This window comes from Protopterus annectens, chromosome 9.part0, assembly GCF_019279795.1.
Source record: "Protopterus annectens isolate FY-2018-M chromosome 9.part0, PAN1.0, whole genome shotgun sequence".
Classification (NCBI taxonomy): Eukaryota; Metazoa; Chordata; order Ceratodontiformes; family Protopteridae; genus Protopterus; species Protopterus annectens.
In genome coordinates this window covers 1,911,953,957-1,911,977,195 of record NC_056743.1, presented here as the reverse complement: position 1 = coordinate 1,911,977,195, position 23,239 = coordinate 1,911,953,957, and the positions used below count along the sequence as shown (strand labels likewise).

Here is a 23,239-nt window from a genome sequence, read left to right as displayed (position 1 = left end):
TTGCCCAATTTATTGTCTGCAAAGGATACAAACAACTGATCTGTTTTCCTTGTTTGTTTGGTCCTATCTAAATAAAAACGCAACTGCCTGTGGACATCTAATGTGTGGAATATGAATTCCGCTTTGTTAGAATATTTCGGAAAGAAGACTGGAAGTTCTAATGATTGTTGTAGGCAGAATCTGGAACAAACTTTAGGGACAAAGGAAGGATTTGGCCTGAGAGATACTCTGTCTTTGTGAAAAACCAAGTACGGGGGTTTTACAGACAAAGCTTGAAGCTGAAACCCTTCTGGCAGAAGTAATTGCCACCAGAAAAGCAGTCTTCCACGATAGAAATTTTAGATCACATGTCGCTGCCGGTTCGAAGGGGAAGGAAGTTAAGGCGCGTAACACTACATCGAGATCCCATGGAGGAGCAGGATGAGAAATCGGAGGTCTTAAAAGCGCAGCACCTTTCAAGAAGGTCTTACACAATCTGTTGCTCATTAAAGGTGGGTTTATAGATTCATGAAAATTGGAAATCGCTGCTAATTGAACCTTGATGGTAGAGACTGAAGAGCCAAGATTGAATAGAGAAGTTAAAAATTTCAGTACTTCTGATACGGGAATAGAGATGGGATCCAGGCCCCGGAGTTGAGCCCAAATAGCAAATCTTTTCCATTTGCTAGAATACAATTTCTTTGTAGCAGACTTGTGGGCCGAAGATAAGATGTGTACAACTTCTGGATCCAATGTATGACTCCTGACTATAGTTGGAAGAGGAGGAGCCAAGCCGTCAATTTTAAGGGTGTGTAGGGACTGGTGGAATAGTCCCGACTGATGAACCAAAAGGTCTGGGATCTGATCCAGGAACCATGGACCTTCCAGAGCATATTTCCGAAGATAGGGAAACCATACTTGACGAGGCCAGTAAGGAGCAACTAGGATCATTTTGCTCCCCAAGAGATGCCTTTGGATCACCCTGGGAAGGAGAGGAACTGGGGGGAAGGCATAAAGCAAGCCGGTGGGCCAAGGACGGGCTAGTGCGTCCATGGGGCTCTTCCCCAGAGCCGGGGTTAGGGAGAAGAATTTTTTGCACTTCGCATTCAGTGGAGTCGCGAAGAGGTCGCAACACGGAACTCCCCATTTGCTGAAAATCTGATTTGCAACTGTCATGTTCAGAGACCATTCGTGAGGAGAGAGGATGGTTCTGCTCAGTCTGTCGGCTATCACATTGGACTTGCCCGGGATATGAGTAGCTACTAGAAAGCGTTTGGTCGACACTGCCCATTCCCAGACTCTCATGGCCTCTCTGCAAAGAGGATAGGATCTGGTCCCTCCCTGTTTGTTCAGGTACCAGACAACTGACATGTTGTCTGAGTGAACGGCAATTACGCCCTGAGGGAGGTAATCGTGAAGGGCTTGAAGGGACAGAAGCACCGCCCTCATTTCTAGGATGTTGATATGAAGTTGGGTCTCTTCTGGGTGCCATTTGCCTTTGACTGACCTGCCCAGGGAATGTCCCCCCCACCCCATCTGGGAGGCGTCCGTGGTCAAAGTGGCCGCAGGAGGTGGTGGAACAAAGGGTCGTCCCTGATCCAAATTGGAGGGCACTAGCCACCAGCGAAGGTCCCGTTTTCAGGTTTCTGTGATCCATATGAGGTGACTGAGAGGGAGTTCCTGAAAGGACCATTGAGCTGAAAGAAGCCACTGGAGATGTGCAACCTTGCCAGGGGGACTAGAAGAACCGTGGCGGACATGGATCCCAATAGCTGCAGGACCATTCTGGCTGGGGCTTTGGATCTGGGAAGTAAGGCTCGAACTTGAGCCTGAATGGTTTGTATTCTGTCTGTAGGTAGATAGACCCGCATTTGGTTTGAGTCTCTCTCTACCCCTATGAATCTTAAGCGTTGAGATGGCAGCAACACAGACTTTGGCCAATTGAAGGTGATTCCAAGGGAATTGCCCAGTGATATAGTGGCTTGTAGGTTCCGCAATAGTAGATGCTTGGAGGTGGCAGTTAGGAGCCAGTCGTCTAGATATGGAAACACCTGGAATCCTAGACTTCTCAGGTGAGCAGTCACGACCACCAAACATTTGGTGAACACCCTGGGGGCTGTGGTGAGACCAAAGGGCAGCGTGCGGAACTGAAAATGACTGCCTCCTAGGCTGAAGCGCAGATGTCTCCTGGACGCTTGATGTACCATGATATGGTAATAAGCGTCCTTGAGATCTATGGAGCACATCCAAACACCTTTCTCCAGCAATGGGAGAATGGTTTGTAGGGTGACCATTCGGAACTTGGACTTTTTGACTGAATGGTTTAGAATGCTGAGATCTAAAATGGGTCTCAAGTCCCCAGTCTTTTTTGGCACCAAAAAGAATCTTGAGTAAGTCCCTAATCCGATCTGGTCTGCGGGGACCGGTTGGATGACTCCTTTTTGCAGCAGCTTTGAAACTTCTGAGGCTGCAGTTTCCTGTTGACTGGGTGGCGGGTCCGGGATTTTTTTGGACTGAGGTGGAGAGTGAGAGAAAGGGATGGAGTAACCTCCGGCGATAATTCAAAGCACCCATCGGTCCTGAGTGATACCTTCCCAGGCTTTTAGGTGCCTCGAAAAACGAACCCCGACTGGCTCTGGAGCTGAACAGTCGGGCAATCCCTCAGGGACTGTGAAAGGCTGAAGAGCCACGAAAGGACTCGCGGTCTCCAGTGTTGCGAGGGCCTCTGCCGCCTCTGGGACGGCGTCTTCCGGAAGAATTTCCCCCTCCCCTGCCTCTGGAAGGGGGATCATCCTGCTGAGAGGGGTAAGGCTTCTGAGATCTACGGAACCACATTTTCCCTCCTCTTTTAGCCTTGGGATAAGGCCGAAAGGGAGTGGAAAATCGTGCCCCTATGGCAGTCAGAGTCTTACCCTCCTGTTCGCAGCGGGTCAGTGTGTCCTTTACCTTGGGTCCAAACAGGGAGGACCCATCAAAGGGGGCGTCAGCAAAGGAAGACTTAAAGGCCTCCGCTTAAATGACACAGGTGGAGCCAGGCTTGTCTCCGTAGAGCAGTGCCTGTACCCGCCGCTCTACTCGCCCCTTCGGCCGCATAAGAAATGAGCCTCATGGACGAGTTTGAAATGGACGATAATCTAGCCAGCTGAGAGCCAACCGTCTGGGCCAGCTCCTCAGGCAGGTTACCCAAGAGGGTATCGGAAAGTTCTTTAATCAGATCCCTCTGAAACCTGGTAAAGTGCGTAAGGTAGTTCAAGGACCTTAATGTAAAGGCCGCTGAACTTAGGGTGCGCTTTCCGTACCGATCCATGCTCCTAGACTCCTTATTAGGAGGATGGACGGACGTCGAAGCCTCTGCTACATCTTGCTGGGTAGCAGATGCCACCACCAAAGCATCTACAGCCACACCTTTAGTTAGAAACTCTTTTTCAGGGGGTGCCGAGAGGAATTTATTAGGACGAGCAGGCACCGGTTCCACAGAGTCTGGGTGTTCCCACGCCCTTCGACAGATCAAATCCAAGAGCTCGTCGAAGGGCGGAGACACCCAGGAGGCGGAGGGCTGAGCCCCGAAGGCCTTAAGGAACACCGACTCATCAGCAGAAGGGGGTTTGGACTGCCAGCCACCTCGTTGTTTAAGGGCTTCCAGGATGTCTGCAAAGGAGACATCATCCAAGGATGACTTAGGGGACCCTTCTGCATCAGACTCATCAGGGGAGTCAACGTGCTTCCTCTTGCACAATCTTTTCCTGGGGAGGTTCTTCCGAAGAAGCTTCAGAAGGACCTCCAGGAAGGGGGGGAAACCCCAGTGGGGGTAACCTCAGGCCCCGGGGCTCCGCTGTCTAAGGACAGGGGGACTGCCAAAGACCCAGTCTCGGTATGCAGGGAAGGAGCTGGGGAGACCGTGGAGGTAGCCAAAGATGATTTGGCTAACGCACTCCTCATAGCCCTGAAGGCGGGACCACCAGAATCCTGGGAGGGTTCCACCTCCGTGGCCACGACGGTAGACGGCACTCCCGCAGCCGATGCACTGAGAGGAAGACTTGGGACCGAAAACATCAATCCCGAAGCATCCCCCCCGGGGCCGACGGAAGAAGTCCGCGTACCGAACTCCGACTCAAGAGCTGGAGTTGGAGTAAGGGTCAGGCCCGACCCTAAAACCTCCACCGGTTCCACCAGCACCGGCTCCAATGGTGCCGAGGCTGTTGGAGGAGGAACAGTAGTAGGAAGGTGGACCATCGGCTCCGAAGCCGAATGGGCTGGAGCCGAAACTAACTTCTGGAACACCGGAGACTGGAAGAGTCTTAGGAGCACCCTGTCGATGTCCGAATCAGACATCTTGGAGGATCTGGACGATACCGATCGGGTCCGAACCGATTTCTCCATCGGCTCCATAGGACTAGGGGACCGGCTCCGAATGGATTCAATAATTATCGGTTCTGAGGGAGATCTCAAGGCAATTTCCCTCGGTGCCGATGAGGACTTCGGCGCCGAAGGGGAAGAGTCTGAGCCGGCAACCTTCATCGGCTCCAATATCAGTGGAGCCGATGAAGGTGACCCGCCTCTCGATGCCCCAGTCCTCGGCTCCGAAACCAGAGGGGTCGAGACTAGAGGCATCGAGGCAGACCGTTCCGCCCTCGGCTCCGAAGTCCGTGGAGCCGATGGAGAAGCCTGCCTAAATTTTTTGGCAGTCGGTTCCGACAGACTGGTCGGAGCCGACGCTTTTTTCTTTTTTGAAGGAGAGGAAGGTGAAGATAAAGCCTCCTCGAAGGAAGGCTTTATCAAACCTTTTAGGATTAATTTGTTCTTCCTCTCCTGGAGGACTCTTGATGAAAAGGTGTGACACACGCTACATGACTCTTGTAGGTGCTTGGCGCCTAAGCAATAAACGCACGAGGAGTGGTCGTCCGTTATGGACATCTTACAACCACACCTCGCGCACTTTTTAAACCCGGAGGGTCTATGTTCTTTTGACATGTCTACAGATAGAAAATGCACCAAAAACTAGTAGTTTAAAAATGAAAGAAATACAAAGTTTTTTTTTTTTTTTTATCTATACCAATACAGTTAACCAAAAACACAGAAAGAGTGGGTCAAGACCCTCTAACTTAAACGGGTACTTGACCCACAAAACAAACGCTAGAATAGCAAATAGCAAAAGGGGAAGGCCCCTCTAACTAAAACGGGAAACCTTCCCTGATGAAAAAAAAACACAAATTCCTCAATAAAAATACGCAAAACACACTCATATCACAACAATAGCTGTTAAAACAGCTTTTGGGTTCAAAACAAGCAAATTCCTGACAGGAAAAGCCTAAAAAAAAAAGTAGTACTTAGCCCAGCCAAGTTGAGACCACGTCTTAGCTTAGTAAGCGGCAAACGAGATCAGGGGGATTAGTGGTGGTGCATCCTGGGATAAGAAATAGCTCAGCCAATAAGAGGCCTCACTCTATAGCATAGCGTGCCGAGTCGGAGCCGAGGGATCGGCTCCGAGCCCATCAGTACAAAATGTAGGCGAGATAGGCTCACATAACATCTGATGCTTTTCTGAAACCATTTCTGAAATGAAAAGTTCTTCAGACAGAAGATCAGAAGAAACATTCCTCAGAATCACATTCTGGTGCCTGTGGTGAATGGGCACAAGTTGTTCCCTCCCATTCCATTCACTATTCAACTGGGAACAGAAGAAATTATTTTTTGTCTTAGAGGAACTAGGGTTTAAAGGGTTAAGGAAAGAAGACTCTTACTTGGCACTTGTATACTTGGTGACAGCTTTGGTGCCCTCGGACACAGCATGTTTAGCCAGCTCACCAGGCAACAAAAGCCGCACCGCTGTCTGAATCTCCCGCGAACTGATCGTCGAGCGCTTGCTGTAGTGAGCTAGATGAAAAGCTTCTCCTGCAATCCGCTCAAAAATATCATTCACAAAAGAATTCATGATGTTCATGGCTTTAGAAGATATCCCAGTATCAGGATGAACCTGCTTCAAAACCTTGTATACGTAAATAGAATAGCTTTCTTTACGACTCCTACGGCGCTTCTTTCCATCTTTCTTAGCTGGCTTCTTCACAACCTTCTTTGAACCCTTTTTAGGGGCAGCGGGTTTTGCTGGTTCTGGCATCTTCGATAAAAGTTGTTTTAAAAAACTTTAAAGGGTTAAGAGCCTGAATTTTGGTGTACCCAACAGGAATAAGTACAGAACTCAAAACAACAAGCCACCCTGGTGGAACTGAATCAATTTCTAAAACAGAAGGAAGAAAATCATGACAAAAAATCAGGTGCATCACCCAGCAGGATAAAAGCATTCTCGAACGAAGCAAACAAATCACAAGTAAATGAAAGCTAATGAAAGCCAGACTGGAGGTAAACGTCACCTCCCAGGCAAAGGACAACCACAAGGCAATCTTTAGCCATGTCCACAAGTACAAAAGCAATACACACTTGTGTGAAGAGATCATTGTTAATGGAACCACCTATACTGAGCCACAGAAGATAGCAAACCTACTGGAAGACAAATTCAGCTCCAGTTTTACTCCTCTCTCCCCCTCAACCTCCCCTAAAGAAATACTACGAAGAATAACTCCCCCCACTATCATTAGAGAGCAGGTCCTCAATGCTCTCCGAGGCCAAGAACACTGTATATATGGGCCCAGACTGTATCCTAGGATGCCTTCTAAACAGCATGATGCATAATCTATCAGGACCTCTGGAATCACTATTTAACCATGGCCTCCAAACGGGCTTTATGCCTAACAAATAGAGAACAGTAATCGTCATCCCTATGCACAAAAGTGGGTCGTGTACAGACCCCGGAAACGACTGACACAGTCTCACTAGTCTCATATGCAAAGTCATGGAAAGATGTAACTGATAAATAACAAAGGAACCCTCCAGACATTGGACCCAACCCAATCTGGTTTCATCAAGGGCAGGTCATGCCTACTCGACCTGATGGACTTTTTTTTTGAGAAAGTTACCAAAGCAATGAATGAGGGAAAAATAGTTCACACTGCCTACCTGGCCAAGGCATCTGGCACAATACCCCCCACTCAGGCATTGTTGACCAACTCAAGAGGTTAGGTATGTCACCCAGTGGATAGCCAGCTAACTCACAGAGGACACAGAAGTTAGAATTAGGGAGCTGACTTGCTTCAGAAGTAACTCATTCATTTTGGCAATGGTATTCTCAAAGTCAGACTCCCCGTGCTGTGCAGTATGAACATGAGAAGCACAGCCTAGGTCCAATTAATATCCCTCAGACAGAGGGTCAGAATCTGAGAGAGACAGCAAATATCTTCCCAATTCATATCCCACAGACCCGAGGATCAGAATCCGAGAGACAGCAAATGTCTTCCCAATTCATATCCCTCAGACCGAGGATCAGAATCTGAGAGACAGCAAATATCTTCCTTTTAAAATGAAGTGAAGACTCAGAACAACATGAATTGGTGTTGATAATGGGTGACTTGAATGCACATATTGGGACAGACAGAACATGATACGAGGGCCGACTTTGTCCTCATGGGTGGGGCAACAGGAGTAAAGAAGGAGAATCCATTCTAGAGTTCTGTCTGGCAAATGGCTTCATAGTAGCAAACACATGGTTCAGAAATAAAGAGAGTCACAAGATCACATACAAGAGTAGTCAACACGCAACTCAGGTAGACTTCCTCCTAGTAAGGAAAAGGCACTGGGGCAGAATCCATGATTGCAAAGTTATCCCCAGTGAAAGAGTTGGCCCAAAGCATAAACCACTAGTTGCCACAATCAGCTGCAAGCAGTGGTCAGAGAAGGCTCTAAGGTCAAAAGAGACCAGGGTGAAGACCTGGAAGTTGACTGGAGAGAAAGTACAACAGTTCAAGGAATTACTCAGGGCTCTAGCACCCCAAGAAGTCAAGGAGATAAGTGGAGTTGAAAAAGAATGGCAGTGCCTAAAAACAGCATGTGTTAGGACTACAGAAAAGATATGTGGCCGAGCCAGGTATGGAAATATGGTACATAAGGAAAGCTGGTGGTGGAATGCAGAAGTCCAGGAAGTCATCAAAAGAAAAAAAGGAGTGTAGGAAGAAGTGGGAGACAGAAAAGACTGACCAGGCTAGGAAGAACTACTGATTGGCTAACAAAGAAGCTAAGAAAGAAGTTGCAAAAGCAAACAATAGGGCATTGGAGGCACCGTACCAACTTCTGGAAAGTGACTCAGTAAGGGGCACAAAGAAACAATATCAGGTAGCAAAGGCAGAAAGATAAAGAAGATAGTCAGACACCCTTCATAAGGCATGCCAGCAACAACCTGCTCACCAGTCCACAGGACATCAAAGGCAGATGGAGATATTTCCAGCAGCTTCTGAATGGAGAAAAGCCCACAGAAGCTGTACTGCCCCAGAAACGGCCAACAATGAGAGAAGAGGAGGAGCCCACCATAGAAGAAGTAAGAACAGTACTAAGGAAGATGAAGTCAGGGAAAGCAGCAGGTTCAGATGAGGTCACAGCAGATATGATAAAGATGCTGGGTGAGATGGGGAGAAATGGCTCCTGAGGGTACTAAGAGCAGTGTGGAGAAAAAGGTGTATCCCAGATGACTGGAGAATAAATATACTCATGCCAGTGTACAAGAACAAAGGGGACATCCACGACTGTGGGCAGTACAGATATATCACACACCCATCACATTGCATGAAAGTTCTGGAGAGGGTGATTGATAAATGGATATGGACAGTAGTAGAATGTAAGATGGGAGATGAGCAGTTCGGATTCAGATCAGGATGCAGCACAATTGGCCCGATGTTCGCACTGAGACAGATACTTGAGAAGAAGCTAGAGATGAGGATAGAGTCCAAACGGGCATTCCTAAACTTGGAGAAAGCATATGACAAGGTCCCAAGAAAGCTGATCTGGGCAGTACTGCGGTGGTTTGAAGTCCCAGAAACACTGGTAGAATTAGTGCAGGCTATGTACAAGGACCCAGTGACTCAAGTACAAACAGTGTTTGGCCTCACAGAGGGGTTCCCAGTGGGTGTTGGTATACATCAGGGTTCAGCTCTGAGCCCACTGCTGTTCATTCTGGTGATGGACTACATTAGCAAACAGGTTGGAGGGGGTGGATCAACAAAGCTGTTGTATGCAGATGATGTGGCAGTACAGGCAGACTCTGAGCTAGAGCTTCAGCAAAGGAAAATGGAATACAAATTTGAAGGCACATGGGATGACACTAAGCACAGATAAGATGGTGGTAATGGCAGCAAATTGGGGGAAATCAGAAGAAGCTGAAAACAGAGATAGAAGGCAAGACAGTGGAACAGGTAAACAGCTTCAGATATCTGGGAGGTGTAGTCGAGGAGAAGGGTAGTCTGAAGAGGTCAAAGCTAGAATCAGAGGGGCTGCAGCCAACTAGCATAGAGTATCAGGTGTAGTCTATGACAGATGAATGCCAAAGAAGCTGAAAAGTAAAGGTGTACAAGACAGTGGTGTGACCAGTATTACTGTATGGTACAGAAACCTGGGCAGTAAAGGCAGAACAGCTGAATAAGCTAGAGGTGATGGAAATGAAGTGCCTGAGAAAGGTGACAGGATCCACACTGTTGGACAGACGAATAAATGAGGACATAACGGCAGAAACCAAAGTAGCTCCAATTGCAGGAAAGATCAAAGAGAACAGATTACTGTGGTTTGGGCACATGTGTAGAAAAGCAGAAGACAATCTGGTGAGGGAGATTTGGGACAGACAGGAAGAAGGTAAGAGGAAGCAAGGACATCCAGCAAAGAGGTGGATGGATTGTGTGAAAGAAGATCTGCGACAATCAGGCATGAGTGTTGAAGAAGGCAGGAGTGAGGCACTAAATCGAAAGAGTAGGCGACAGTTAACACGATACCCCAACCCCATGTAGAAAAAAAATGGGAAAAGGGGGGCTGATGATGATGACCGGCCAGACACATGCAGAGTCCCTCACAGATTGGTCCTGGGACAGTTCCTTTTTGTCATTTACTTCTCTGAAGTAAAGACTAATGTCAAGGGCCTCTGGCTGACCAGATTTGCAGAAGACTGCAAATTAGGAGCAGTCACAGAATCCTCCAGAGGCATTAATGTTCTCCAGGAAGGACTGACACAGAAAAATGAAGTCAGAAATTGATCCACCCCCCAGTAACACACTGACAACACATCCCTAAGAGTCGACCCAGTATTCAAGGACTTGGGGATGCACAGTGTAATCTAGCATTAGACCATCATATGTCTACAGCAGGAAGGAAATCAGTCTTTGCTGTGCAACTTATAAAAAGGTATGGCATCTCGGTCCAAGAAGGTTACTGTTCCACTGTATTCAGCATTCATTAGAGCCATCATGGAGTAGAATGCCCCCTTTAGTATGTAACCTAACCAGGCACATCCAACAGCTGACACATGCACAGAAGTCCCTCATTAAAAGAATACAAATAGTAAAGAACAGGTCCCTTGCAGACAGCCTCACACCCCATCCATGTACTCTGTCTCCTACAGGCTGCTGACGGAAGAGCTATGCCTGGCATATAAAGCACTGTCAGACTCCACCCCGATGGATCTCCAGCATATCCGCAGACAAGCAACATCAGAATTACCCATTCTAAAGACTTACACCTTGCCTGTAATATAAACAGGGCTGCTGGACAGACACATACCACAGAAACTATCCTTCTATGGAACGGGCTGTCCATCTACTTTAAGCAGAGTTCATCCCTATCCCAATTGAAGTATAACTTGGACAATTTGAAGGGGAACATGAAATTCATCTCTGGTTTGGCATCTATGTCTCGAATGAACACAGGCACCCTGTTAGTGTCCCAGGCCCCTGCTTGGACAATTTGAAGGGGAACATGAAATTCATCTCTGGTTTGGCATCTATGTCTCGAATGAACACAGGCACCCTGTTAGTGTCCCAGGCCCTTGCTTGGACAATTTGAAGGGGAACATGAAATTCATCTCTGGTTTGGCATCTATGTCTCGAATGAACACAGGCACCCTGTTAGTGTCCCAGGCCCTTGCTTGGACAATTTGAAGGGGAACAGAAATTCATCTCTGGTTTGGCATCTATGTCTCTAATGAACACAGGCACCCTGTTAGTGTCCCAGGCCCCTGCTTGGACAATTTGAAGGGGAACATGAAATTCATCTCTGGTTTGGCATCTATGTCTCGAATGAACACAGGCACCCTGTTAGTGTCCCAGGCCCTTGCTTGGACAATTTGAAGGGGAACAGAAATTCATCTCTGGTTTGGCATCTATGTCTCTAATGAACACAGGCACCCTGTTAGTGTCCCAGGCCCCTGCTTGGACAATTTGAAGGGGAACATGAAATTCATCTCTGGTTTGGCATCTATGTCTCGAATGAACACAGGCACCCTGTTAGTGTCCCAGGTCCCTGCTTGTAAATGCATCTCCCAGGCCTCTGCTTACACTTATCAAAAGGGAGCCAAACTTGTCAGAGATTTGGGATACATGGGTAGGCTTAGAAAGGCCCTCGTGGGCATTAGCCTAGTACATACCTATGAACTAAGCCCCGAGCTAAGCCAAATAAATCTTCCTTATTATGTGTGCGAGAGACAGGGGAAGGTAAATGTTTAATTTTCTGCTTCTTTTTACAAGGAATAGCCAAAAAGCAGACTGACTCATGTCAGGGACACCACCCCAATAAACTGCCTGGCCAGACTAAGATGCTGAGAGGCAGTCCCCCCTCCCTTATCACAGACAAAAAAAGAGAGTGCTTCTCCAATGCCTGCAGAGGATGGTCCAACAGTTCAGAGGCTACGTCGAAGCCTGGTCCGTGCTGGCTGGAGAAACTACACCAGGGACTGTAAAAGGAAATATGACGAGTGCAGAATCAGTCCTCTGAGGTTGGGATACGTAAGCAGCCTGCTGAGCTGTTAGAGGCTGACTAATACTTTTCTTCCTTCTTGTGCACACACTTGCCCCAGACTGTAAAATAAATTATTAAGAAAAGGTAACAAAAGTTACACTAAAAATAACAAAATAAAGCACACTTGTTGAACTGGAAAGAACAATGAGACAGTCCCAAAAAAACAGGAAAACCTATCAATATTTAAATGTTTTTTAAAGCGCTGGTTTGTTAAAAAATAAAGTAACTGTGGAAGGTTTTCCCCAAAGGGGAACGTATCTGCTCAGCAATGGAATGATGCTACCAGAGTAGCTCAGCATTCTTCAGCTGAAGGAACGCTCTGAAGAGTTTGCCACCCAGACCAATGACATTCTCCCCTTGTATTTTGAGCTACCAATAGTTTGGATGAGTGGACATTGTCCTTAAGCTTTGGGAAAGCTCATCAGTGTTAATACCCTCTGATCAGCGTTAATACCCTCTGAAGGGTAGAACCCATATAGCACAGGCTACTGCAGCAGTGATCTAATGATGGGCATCATGAAAGGTATATTGCTGCTCATTGCTAGAAGCCTTATACTGCACTCCCTACAATCATGAAAGGTATATTGCTGCTCATTGCTAGAAGCCTTATACTGCACTCCCTACAATCATGAAAGGTATATTGCTGCTCATTGCTAGAAGCCTTATACTGCACTCCCTACAATCATGAAAGGTATATTGCTGCTCATTGCTAGAAGCCTTATACTGCACTCCCTACAATCATGAAAGGTACATTGCTGCTCATTGCTAGAAGCCTTATACTGCACTCCCTACAATCATGAAAGGTATATTGCTGCTCATTGCTAGAAGCCTTATACTGCACTCCCTACAATCATGAAAGGTATATTGCTGCTCATTGCTAGAAGCCTTATACTGCACTCCCTACAATCATGAAAGGTATATTGCTGCTCATTGCTAGAAGCCTTATACAGCACTCCCTACAATCATGAAAGGTATATTGCTGCTCATTGCTAGAAGCCTTATACTGCACTTCCTACAATCATGAAAGGTAGAAAGGTATATTGCTGCTCATTGCTAGAAGCCTTATACTGCACTCCCTACAATCATGAAAGGTATATTGCTGCTCATTGCTAGAATCCTTATACTGCACTCCCTACAATCATGAAAGGTATATTGCTGCTCATTGCTAGAAGCCTTATACTGCACTTCCTACAATCATGAAAGGTAGAAAGGTATATTGCTGCTCATTGCTAGAAGCCTTATACTGCACTCCCTACAATCATGAAAGGTATATTGCTGCTCATTGCTAGAAGCCTTATACTGCACTCCCTACAATCATGAAAGGTATATTGCTGCTCATTGCTAGAAGCCTTACACTGCACTCCCTACAATCATGAAAGGTATATTGCTGCTCATTGCTAGAAGCCTTATACTGCACTCCCTACAATCATGAAAGGTACATTGCTGCTCATTGCTAGAAGCCTTATACTGCACTCCCTACAATCATGAAAGGTATATTGCTGCTCATTGCTAGAAGCCTTATACTGCACTCCCTACAATCATGAAAGGTATATTGCTGCTCATTGCTAGAAGCCTTATACTGCACTCCCTACAATCATGAAAGGTATATTGCTGCTCATTGCTAGAAGCCTTATACAGCACTCCCTACAATCATGAAAGGTATATTGCTGCTCATTGCTAGAATCCTTATACTGCACTCCCTACAATCATGAAAGGTATATTGCTGCTCATTGCTAGAATCCTTATACTGCACTCCCTACAATCATGAAAGGTATATTGCTGCTCATTGCTAGAAGCCTTATACTGCACTTCCTACAATCATGAAAGGTAGAAAGGTATATTGCTGCTCATTGCTAGAAGCCTTATACTGCACTCCCTACAATCATGAAAGGTATATTGCTGCTCATTGCTAGAAGCCTTATACTGCACTCCCTACAATCATGAAAGGTATATTGCTGCTCATTGCTAGAAGCCTTATACTGCACTCCCTACAATCATGAAAGGTATATTGCTGCTCATTGCTAGAAGCCTTATACTGCACTCCCTACAATCATGAAAGGTATATTGCTGCTCATTGCTAGAAGCCTTATACTGCACTCCCTACAATCATGAAAGGTATATTGCTGCTCATTGCTAGAAGCCTTATACTGCACTCCCTACAATCATGAAAGGTATATTGCTGCTCATTGCTAGAATCCTTATACTGCACTCCCTACAATCATGAAAGGTATATTGCTGCTCATTGCTAGAATCCTTATACTGCACTCCCTACAATCATGAAAGGTACATTGCTGCTCATTGCTAGAAGCCTTATACTGCACTCCCTACAATCATGAAAGGTACATTGCTGCTCATTGCTAGAAGCCTTATACTGCACTCCCTACAATCATGAAAGGTATATTGCTGCTCATTGCTAGAAGCCTTATACTGCACTCCCTACAATCATGAAAGATACATTGCTGCTCATTGCTAGAAGCCTTATACTGCACTCCCTACAATCATGAAAGGTACATTGCTGCTCATTGCTAGAAGCCTTATACTGCACTCCCTACAATCATGAAAGGTATATTGCTGCTCATTGCTAGAAGCCTTATACTGCACTCCCTACAATCATGAAAGGTATATTGCTGCTCATTGCTAGAAGTCTTATACTGCACTCCCTACAATCATGAAAGGTATATTGCTGCTCATTGCTAGAAGCCTTATACTGCACTCCCTACAATCATGAAAGGTATATTGCTGCTCATTGCTAGAAGCCTTATACTGCACTCCCTAGAATCATGAAAGGTATATTGCTGCTCATTGCTAGAAGCCTTATACTGCACTCTCTACAATCATGAAAGGTATATTGCTGCTCATTGCTAGAAGCCTTATACTGCACTCCCTACAAAGCACTCCTTACCCCAGACATTAATATATGCATTGACATGGAGACTTGGTTCAAGATCAATGACAGCCCTCCATCAGTGCAGGGTTTCAGTGCCTGCCACACGTTCAGGGCCCTCTCATTAAAATGGGGTACTAGAGGTGGTAGGGGTTTCCATAGTCTTAAACAAAAAACATTTTATCTTCAGACTCATTAGGCAAACTAGTGACCTTGAACTACTCCATATCCAACATACTGTCAATAAAACTCCTTACCATATCATTGTTAATGACAGAAACCCCTCCATGTCCCCCTCAGCTCACACCTCTTACATAAACAGTAGCCAAACACCATTCTCCTATGAGATTTCAACTATCCCTACTTTAACTGGAAGACATGTACACACAGAAATGTTTGGACTTTGTCAATACCAACTCTTTGGACCAGTTAGTCCACACCTCAACGAGGGGCAAGAGAGTCCTGGACCACATGTCCACTAAATGTAACTTCTTCCGTGGTCAAATCAGACCACAAAAACCGGTCACACTCACCTTAAAACTAATGCTAGAAGCATCTTCCAGTAATCTGTTAAACTGAGTAATGACCTGGCTAAATTCAAAAGACCCTTCCATTTTGAGGACTGGTTATGCAGAATCCTTTACTGCCAAATTCTATGCATATGTAAATAGCTACATAGATGCATATCTCCCGCTAAGGGCTAAATACAATGCCAAATTTAAAAACAACACCCTTTGGTGAAATCCTAATATAAACATGCTCTATAATAACAGACAGAAACTCACTGAGTGCAAGAAAGAAAGCAATTTAATTCTCAAAATGGCAATAATAGTCTTTCTGAACTCAACAAGGAACACCGTACCACTGAACCCTAAACAAATCAACCAAAGCCAGACAGGAGGTAAAAATAGCCACCCAGGCCAAGGATAATCACTAAAAACTTTCTTCAGTTATGTTAGAAATCTCAGAAATAACGTTGAGCACTGCCCAGAGCCAATAGTAAGGTATATCACATAAGTGGACACACAGGACATTGCCAGTCTACCCCACGAAGAAATTCAATTCAAACTTCACCCTCCAGTCCCCTCAGATGTTCTTGGGAGATTAGGGAGTGGTACAGATGAAGGTATGTGATCCGGGACTAAGTCCTTAAGGCTCTATCAAAGGCCAAGAGCACTACTTCTATACGGCCAGATAACACACCAGGCTACTTACGGATCAACCCAAAATATGACTTGTCAGACACCTCCAATCCCCCTTACAGAGGTTATTTAATATCAGTCTCCACCCCCTTACAGAGGTTATTTAATATCAGCCTCCAAACAGTCTTTGTGCCAGATGAATGGCAGACAGCTACAGTCTTCCCTTGCAGAAGTGTGTGATATAAATGGGCCCGGGTAATTACAGACCCATAACCCTGACCGGCCTTGTTTGTAAGGCTTAGGAAAGAATCACTACAGAATTAATGTACAAGGACATAGATCTACAACTCTCGACCCAAGCCATTTCAGATAAGTCGAGGGCAGACCCTGCTACTTAACCTGGTGTCTTCAAAAAGGTTACTGAAGTAATGAATGAGGGCAAATCAGTACACACCACACATCAGGACCTCTTACAAGCATTCAGTACTAACCCACAATCCAGTACCATGCAAAGAAAAGAAAAGAAAAGAAAAGAAAGAAAGAAAGAAAGAAAGAAAGAAAGAAAGAAAGAAAGAAAGAAAGAAAGAAAGAAAGAAAGAAAGAAAAATGTGTCCATGAAGAATATTTATTTTTTAGACAGAAATTAATAGGGAAGAAAACGGTGCTGTAACAACTTCAGTACACAAGAAATCTATCAAAAGAATACACCCAGCCAGTCATCTTCAACCCCAATTTCCCTATTTGCACATAGGGTCGGGTGTCACTTCAACAGTGACAATCATCGCGAGCCAAGCTTTACACTGCCTGGTGGCTAGCCATAATGTATTCAAGCACACATCTATTTTTTTTATTGCAAAACATAAAAATCAGATGAACAGCTGTTCCAGACTAAACACTAAGACTGAATCTTTTAAGGAGAAAATGGATAAAATTGGTCTATATTTTTAAGCAAGGGGTTATAATATTCATAACGTAAATAACATGAACAAATTTGTCACTCAAAGTCATAGTGCTATTAAACCAATTGTTAGTATTTTTCATGAAATATAATAACATTATGTTTCAGAAGAATAAAATGAAAATAGCTCTGAGTGACTTAAGGGCATTAAGAGTACAAAAAAATTAAAAAAAAAAAATTTCGACAAACAAGTTATTGACAATATTTATTTATTTATTTTACATTTGTTACCCGGGAAATTCCAACTGGACCAGGTCCATTTTCAGCGGAGGCCCGGGGAGAAAAGCTCCAGCATCAATTTATATGAATACAGTACATCCGGCATAATACACGAAACAGGTTACATCATGTATGCTGAGCTTAGTAATATAACAAGAATTAATAAAAACACTCCAGGTAAAAGAAGATATAGAACATGGGTAAAAAGACAATGTCAGTCATACATTGGTAAGAAAAGAAAATAAATCAAGTAAGATTCTACAGTTAAAAGTACCCTTTCAGATGACCAAGCCTACAGGGGATCAGAGCTCCAGCATGTGATCAGAGAGGAATTTGGGGAGTTAATAGTAGTACGAGTAGGGTTATGTGATACAAGGGCATAACCAGGTACTAAGAAGGTGCGATTTGAGGGAGTTTTTGAATATGGATGTGGAGGGGGTAGTGGACACAGATAGGGGAAGAGAGTTCCAATTTCTGGCAACGGTGTGGGAGTAGAACGCTTTCCCTGCATTATCGTTAGCCTTGGTGATGGAGAGATGTTTCACTGGATCTTAGATACCGGTTTGCAATATAGATCGTAAGTAGGTTGGATAGTGAGGGTTTTTTTTCAGGATATTTGAGAATATTGTAGGCTGTGGCCAGCTGGTGATAGTTCAGTAGCTGTGGTAGCTCAAGCCATTTTAGTTCTTTTAGTGCAGCACAGTGATGGGTTCTACAGGCTGAGTTAGTAGCAAACTTGGCTATTTTATTGTAGCATGATTCTAGTTTGTCTAGGTCACATGGTCTGATTTGGGTAAAGATTGGTGCTGCGTATAATAGAGTTGAGAGGAGGTGGCTTTGTGCAAGAGTGACTCTTGCCTTTTGTGAGAGAAAGGACTTATGCCTGTATAGGGAGCCTAGTTGTTTGTGTACTAGTTTTATGGTATGTGAGATGTGAACATCAAAGTGGAGATTATTGTCTATTTCAATGCCCACAAGTTTGGTGTGGTTAGAAGGGGAGATAGTGGTGCCGTCCTTAGATGTTATGGTAAAGGAGACTTTTTTTTTTTATCTATTAGGGGTAAATAGTATCAGTTTTGTCTTTGGGATTTAGAATTAGTTGGATACCAGATATCCATTTTTCTACCGAGATAAAGGTATCTTGAGTGAGTGTATGTAGGGTGGTGGGAGATGAGGCAGAGCAGATCAGAGTTGAATCATCTGCATATTGTAGGAGTGTGGCATGTTGTGTAGAGCATTTGAGGTCATTTGTGAAAATAGAGAACAGCGGGCCCAGTATAGAGCCCTGTGGAACTCCTATGGTGGCTGGAAGTTGTGTAGACAGAGTTCCTTTCCACTGGACTGATTGTTGCCCGTCAGACAAGTAGCTTCTGAACCAGGCTATAGTAGAGGAGGTGAAGGATAATAATATTAGTGAGTCTAGTAGAATGGAGTGGGAGACCATATCAAATGCTTTTGAGAGGTCTAGGAAAATGGATGATACATATTTATCATCATTCATGCGAAGGTTTATATGATTAGTGAAGGATAGAAGGGCTGTGGTAGTGCTGTGATGTGAACAGAAACCATGTTGTGTGGTAGATAGTAGATTGTGTGTGTTAAGAAATGTCATCACTTGCAAGTGGATGCATTTCTCAAGAATTTTGGATAAGGGGCAAAGGATGGCAATAGGTCGGTAGTTGGAGAATTCGTAAGAATTACCTCCCTTATGGAGAGGAATGATGTGAGATACTTTCGAGAGTTTGGGTATGTAGGATTCTAGTATGGAGCAGTTGAGAAGGATGGAGACAGGATATGATAAGGAGTCACTAGCCATATTATAAAAAAATTGGTAAATTAAAAAAATAGATGGACTTCGGGAGAAATTAGCTGATAACCCTTAATTTACATACAGAAGGGGTAACAATTTAAAACAAACATTTAAAATTATTCTCCATCATATAACATACTAAAACAGAATGGCACTTGACTGTGCTACAGTTATCACTTCTGTCAGCAAATTTATAGAAATGACTCCTATATGCAGCCAAATACATTAAATGTGCATTATTTACTGACCCCTGCAATTGTGACATAAAAATAGACCGTGTATATTGTTTTATGTCAAACATACAATGCTTTCTATTTTGATAGATATAATACGAAGTTTAAAGAATGTACCGGTGAATATTTATTAGACAAAAAATGTAAAATACCCCCAATGCACTATATAAACATGTCCTTGATAAAAGGCAGAAAATCATTAATTTAGGTTTTCAGTACTTGAGGTAATAAATGACACTATAACTGGTGGCAATACATCCATGGAGATGGAAATGCTGAATATAAATGGTCAGTATTGAGAGTTCACTGACCCCCAGGCTTAAATGGTGGCTGCAGTGTAAAGCCTCTGTTAAAGATTCTACTAGGGGGTGACAGTTTTTAAATTTATGAATGATGTAATTTGTTTGTGTGATATAGAGAGGTTGATTAAATGTTTGTTACTGCTGTCTCTGGTTTTATGTTACATTTTATGTGAAAGCTTGTCAGAGTTTTAACTTGGTGTTATTATAACTAGATAGTTTTATACCATAATTTTCTCCTTAATGAGCCATGTTAGACGTTTTACAACAAGTAAAGTGTCCCAAAATATCCTTGTTCTGCCTGCCCCTGGGCTATTCACACAGAAGACATGAGGACTAAAAACTATCCAGGGGATTAAGGCTATGCTCAAGAACCTCACAGATCAACAGCCTAACACGTGCCCATAAACCTAGGGACCTGTAAGATCAAACCCTGTCATTCAGCTTTTCGTTTTTTTTGTACTAGAGAGAGGGAACAACCAAGGAGCTGGGACACGTGTTCATGTCTCTACCATGAGAAGATAACACAGCCTTGGTAAGCTGGTCTTACCACCTGCCTAAACACTCTAGTTTAGAGGTAAAATACTTAGTGACAACAACCAAAAACACAAACTCTAGTCCCTAGCCACAAATTTTGACAGATTTTTCCTCACATATGATAAAATGGAAAGTCCCTAGCGGGACAGTTATCTGTCCAGTCTTAAATAGTGCATTTCAACAGCAAGGAGGTTGCACTTCCAAATCACTGACTTTATATCACACTATCCAAGAGCTGTGCTGCAGTGGTTTGGTCATGTGGAAGGTACCCTACAGCTTTGGAAATTGATCAGTTGTCTAATCATTGGCAGGATATGTCTCGTATAGCTTCAACTACTGCAGCAGTGAGCTAATGATAAAACATATGAAGTTAATACTGCTGAGGCCATTTTACAGAAAGAATGCTCAAGTCAGCAATAATGTGAAACATGACTTCTTAAAGGACAGTGCATCTTTGCTTGAAGGCACAAAGGACGAATGTGAGAAACTCAGTTTATCAACTAAGGATGTGTGCATTACTGTGGTAAAGGCAGTGAGGTAGTTTAAAGATCACAGCAAATGGCAGAACGTTCTCTCTTTATGTCATTGACAGATAGTGGTGCTGACCAATGTCCGACAGTGAAATGAAATGACATAATATAAAGCTGTTTGCTGGGTGCAGCATTTTGTGCCGATATAACAGCTAATAATGACACTACACACCACTATTCAACAACCAGGACATTTCTGACAACAGAAGTTCAGGCTTCCTATATCAACAGCCTACAAACTTGGTATGTAACCTACAGCTGAGAAGCCATCTTAATCTTTTAGTATAGAAACTGGCAGAGTGACATTCACTAAACTGCCTGATAGTTAGAGAGTCAAATGTGTTCAAGATTAACCCCTAAAAGATTGCAAAGGGAGCATTTATTCATTTTCGATAATGTTTTAGGTAACCCAAACAGAATACACATTGGTTTTGCTGCTAAACATATTCATAGGTTAGTACCAGGCTAACTGTCCTTGTGGGTCACTTTAAGACTAGCTAATTACCCAATGTGAAAATCAAACCCTGTACCTTATAAAAGTTAAATACCTTAACCAGTATACCAACCTCTCACCCCAGTTGTTGAGAAAGTGGTAATTCTTATTGAAATCAGACTGCAGGAGGGACAAGTCATCTGTGTACAAGGCCTTGGATGTCATGACTTATTATTTATTAACAGAGATGACTTCGTATTATCCTTAAATATAGCTTTGTGGAACACCAGACAGCACTATTCCTTCCACTTGAATGGAGAAAGCTCACAGTATAATGGATACGTAAACCATGCCATTGCGTTTTATCACATCCAGCAGAGAATTGTCAGCAGGCATAAATGGTTTATCCAGCCATCTTAAGACCATCAAAGACTGCCCCTTTAAGAAGTATTTTGTCCTGGATACTGACATGTTCTACAAAGAGAGACAAAGTCATGGTGTTAAATATGCCCCATGCGGCTTAGATGTTCACATTTCATACCGTTATCCAAAAGCTGAATGTATTCCATTTTTTTTTTCAGAGTTTAGCAAGGGGATGATGGCTGGCAAAGCGATAATCTCTGCCGGACTACAAGAGTGTGGAACTTTACCTAAGGAAACAGCAACAAGTTTCCTGGATTAACTGCACTTTTTCAGGCCTCTACATTTCTGCCATTCATAAAAGCTTAACCCATCAGAAATGTGCTATACCACTATTTCCCTTTAACAAAATGCATTTTTTCTACAAGTTTAACCCACCACATTTTGGACATGCACAAATGTTATATGAATTGTAGTCCCGAGGTGCTTCTGACAAATATGCATCTTAAATGAAGAACAGTCATGAGGCACTACAAAAAGGCAGACCCATACGCATCAGTCCTTTGATCTTACAGACAGCAGTCCTCTGCAACTACAGACTGAAGGCAGTAAGTTACTGCCCTTACTGCCCTGATTGAACTACAGACTGAAGCACGCGTGCACTGCATAGCCCTGAGAGAGACTGAAGCACGCGTGCACTGCATAGCCCCGAGAGAGACTGACTCATGCGTGCACTGCATAGCCCCGAGAGAGACGGACGCACGTGTGCACTGCATAGCCCTGAGACAGACTGACGCACGTGTGCGCTGCATAGTGCCAAGAGAGACTGATGCACATGTGCACTGCATAGCCCCGAGAGAGACTGACGCACACGTGCATTACATAGCCCTGAGAGAGACTGAAGTACATGTACATTACATAGTCCTGAGTTACTGCAGATACACATTATGAAGATGGCAACCCAGAGGTGCTACAGAAGTACACCTGTTGCGCACATTGCAGTAGTGAAGTGGTGCGGACACACGTTACACACATGGCATTCAGGAGGTGCTACAGAAGCACACCTGTTACATACACTGCAGTCCTGAAGTGGTGCAGATACACGCAATGCACACATGGTGTTCAGGAGGTGCTACAGAAGCACACCTGTTACATACACTGCAGATACACACGATGCACACATGGTATTCAGGAGGTGCTACAGAAGCACACCTGTTGCATACACTGCAGATACACATGATGCACACATGGTATTCAGAAGGTGATACAGAAGCACTCCTGTTATGCACACTTTAGTCCTGAAGTGGTGCAGATACACACGATGCACACATGGTATTCAGGAGGTGCTACAGAAGCACACCTGTTACATACACTGCAGTCCTGAAGTGGTGCAGATTACACACGATGCACACATGGTGTTCAGGAGGTGCTACAGAAGCACACCTGTTACATACACTGCAGATACACACGATGCACACATGGTATTCAGGAGGTGCTACAGAAGCACACCTGTTGCATACACTGCAGATACACATGATGCACACATGGTATTCAGAAGGTGATACAGAAGCACTCCTGTTATGCACACTTTAGTCCTGAAGTGGTGCAGATACACACGATGCACACATGGTATTCAGGAGGTGCTACAGAAGCACACCTGTTACATACACTGCAGTCCTGAAGTGGTGCAGATTACACACGATGCACACATGGTGTTCAGGAGGTGCTACAGAAGCACACCTGTTACATACACTGCAGATACACACGATGCACACATGGTATTCAGGAGGTGCTACAGAAGCACACCTGTTGCATACACTGCAGATACACATGATGCACACATGGTATTCAGAAGGTGCTACAGAAGCACACCTGTTACATACACTGCAGTCCTGAAGTGGTGCAGATACACACTATGCACACATGGTATTCAGGAGGTGCTACAGAAGCACACCTGTTACATACACTGCAGATACAC

At 44.3% G+C, this 23,239-nt stretch overlaps 2 protein-coding genes across 2 annotated transcripts in view; both read right to left on the bottom strand.

The window, feature by feature from the left end:
• The window catches only part of GPR108 (G protein-coupled receptor 108), a 1,998,409-nt gene that overhangs the window by 1,935,444 nt on the left and 39,726 nt on the right, over positions 1–23,239 (bottom strand). The window lies entirely within an intron of this gene.
• LOC122812318 (histone H2B type 1-J-like) lies at positions 5,707–6,103 on the bottom strand. Its single transcript, XM_044084723.1, has one exon. It carries the CDS (start codon positions 6,092–6,094, stop codon positions 5,717–5,719), a length of 378 nt encoding a protein of 125 aa, XP_043940658.1. The 5' UTR covers positions 6,095–6,103; the 3' UTR covers positions 5,707–5,716.

Coding starts and splice junctions, on each gene's coding strand:
- LOC122812318 (XM_044084723.1), bottom strand. CDS start 6,094: ATGCCAGAACCAGCAAAACCCGCTGCCCCTAAAAAGGGTTCAAAGAAG.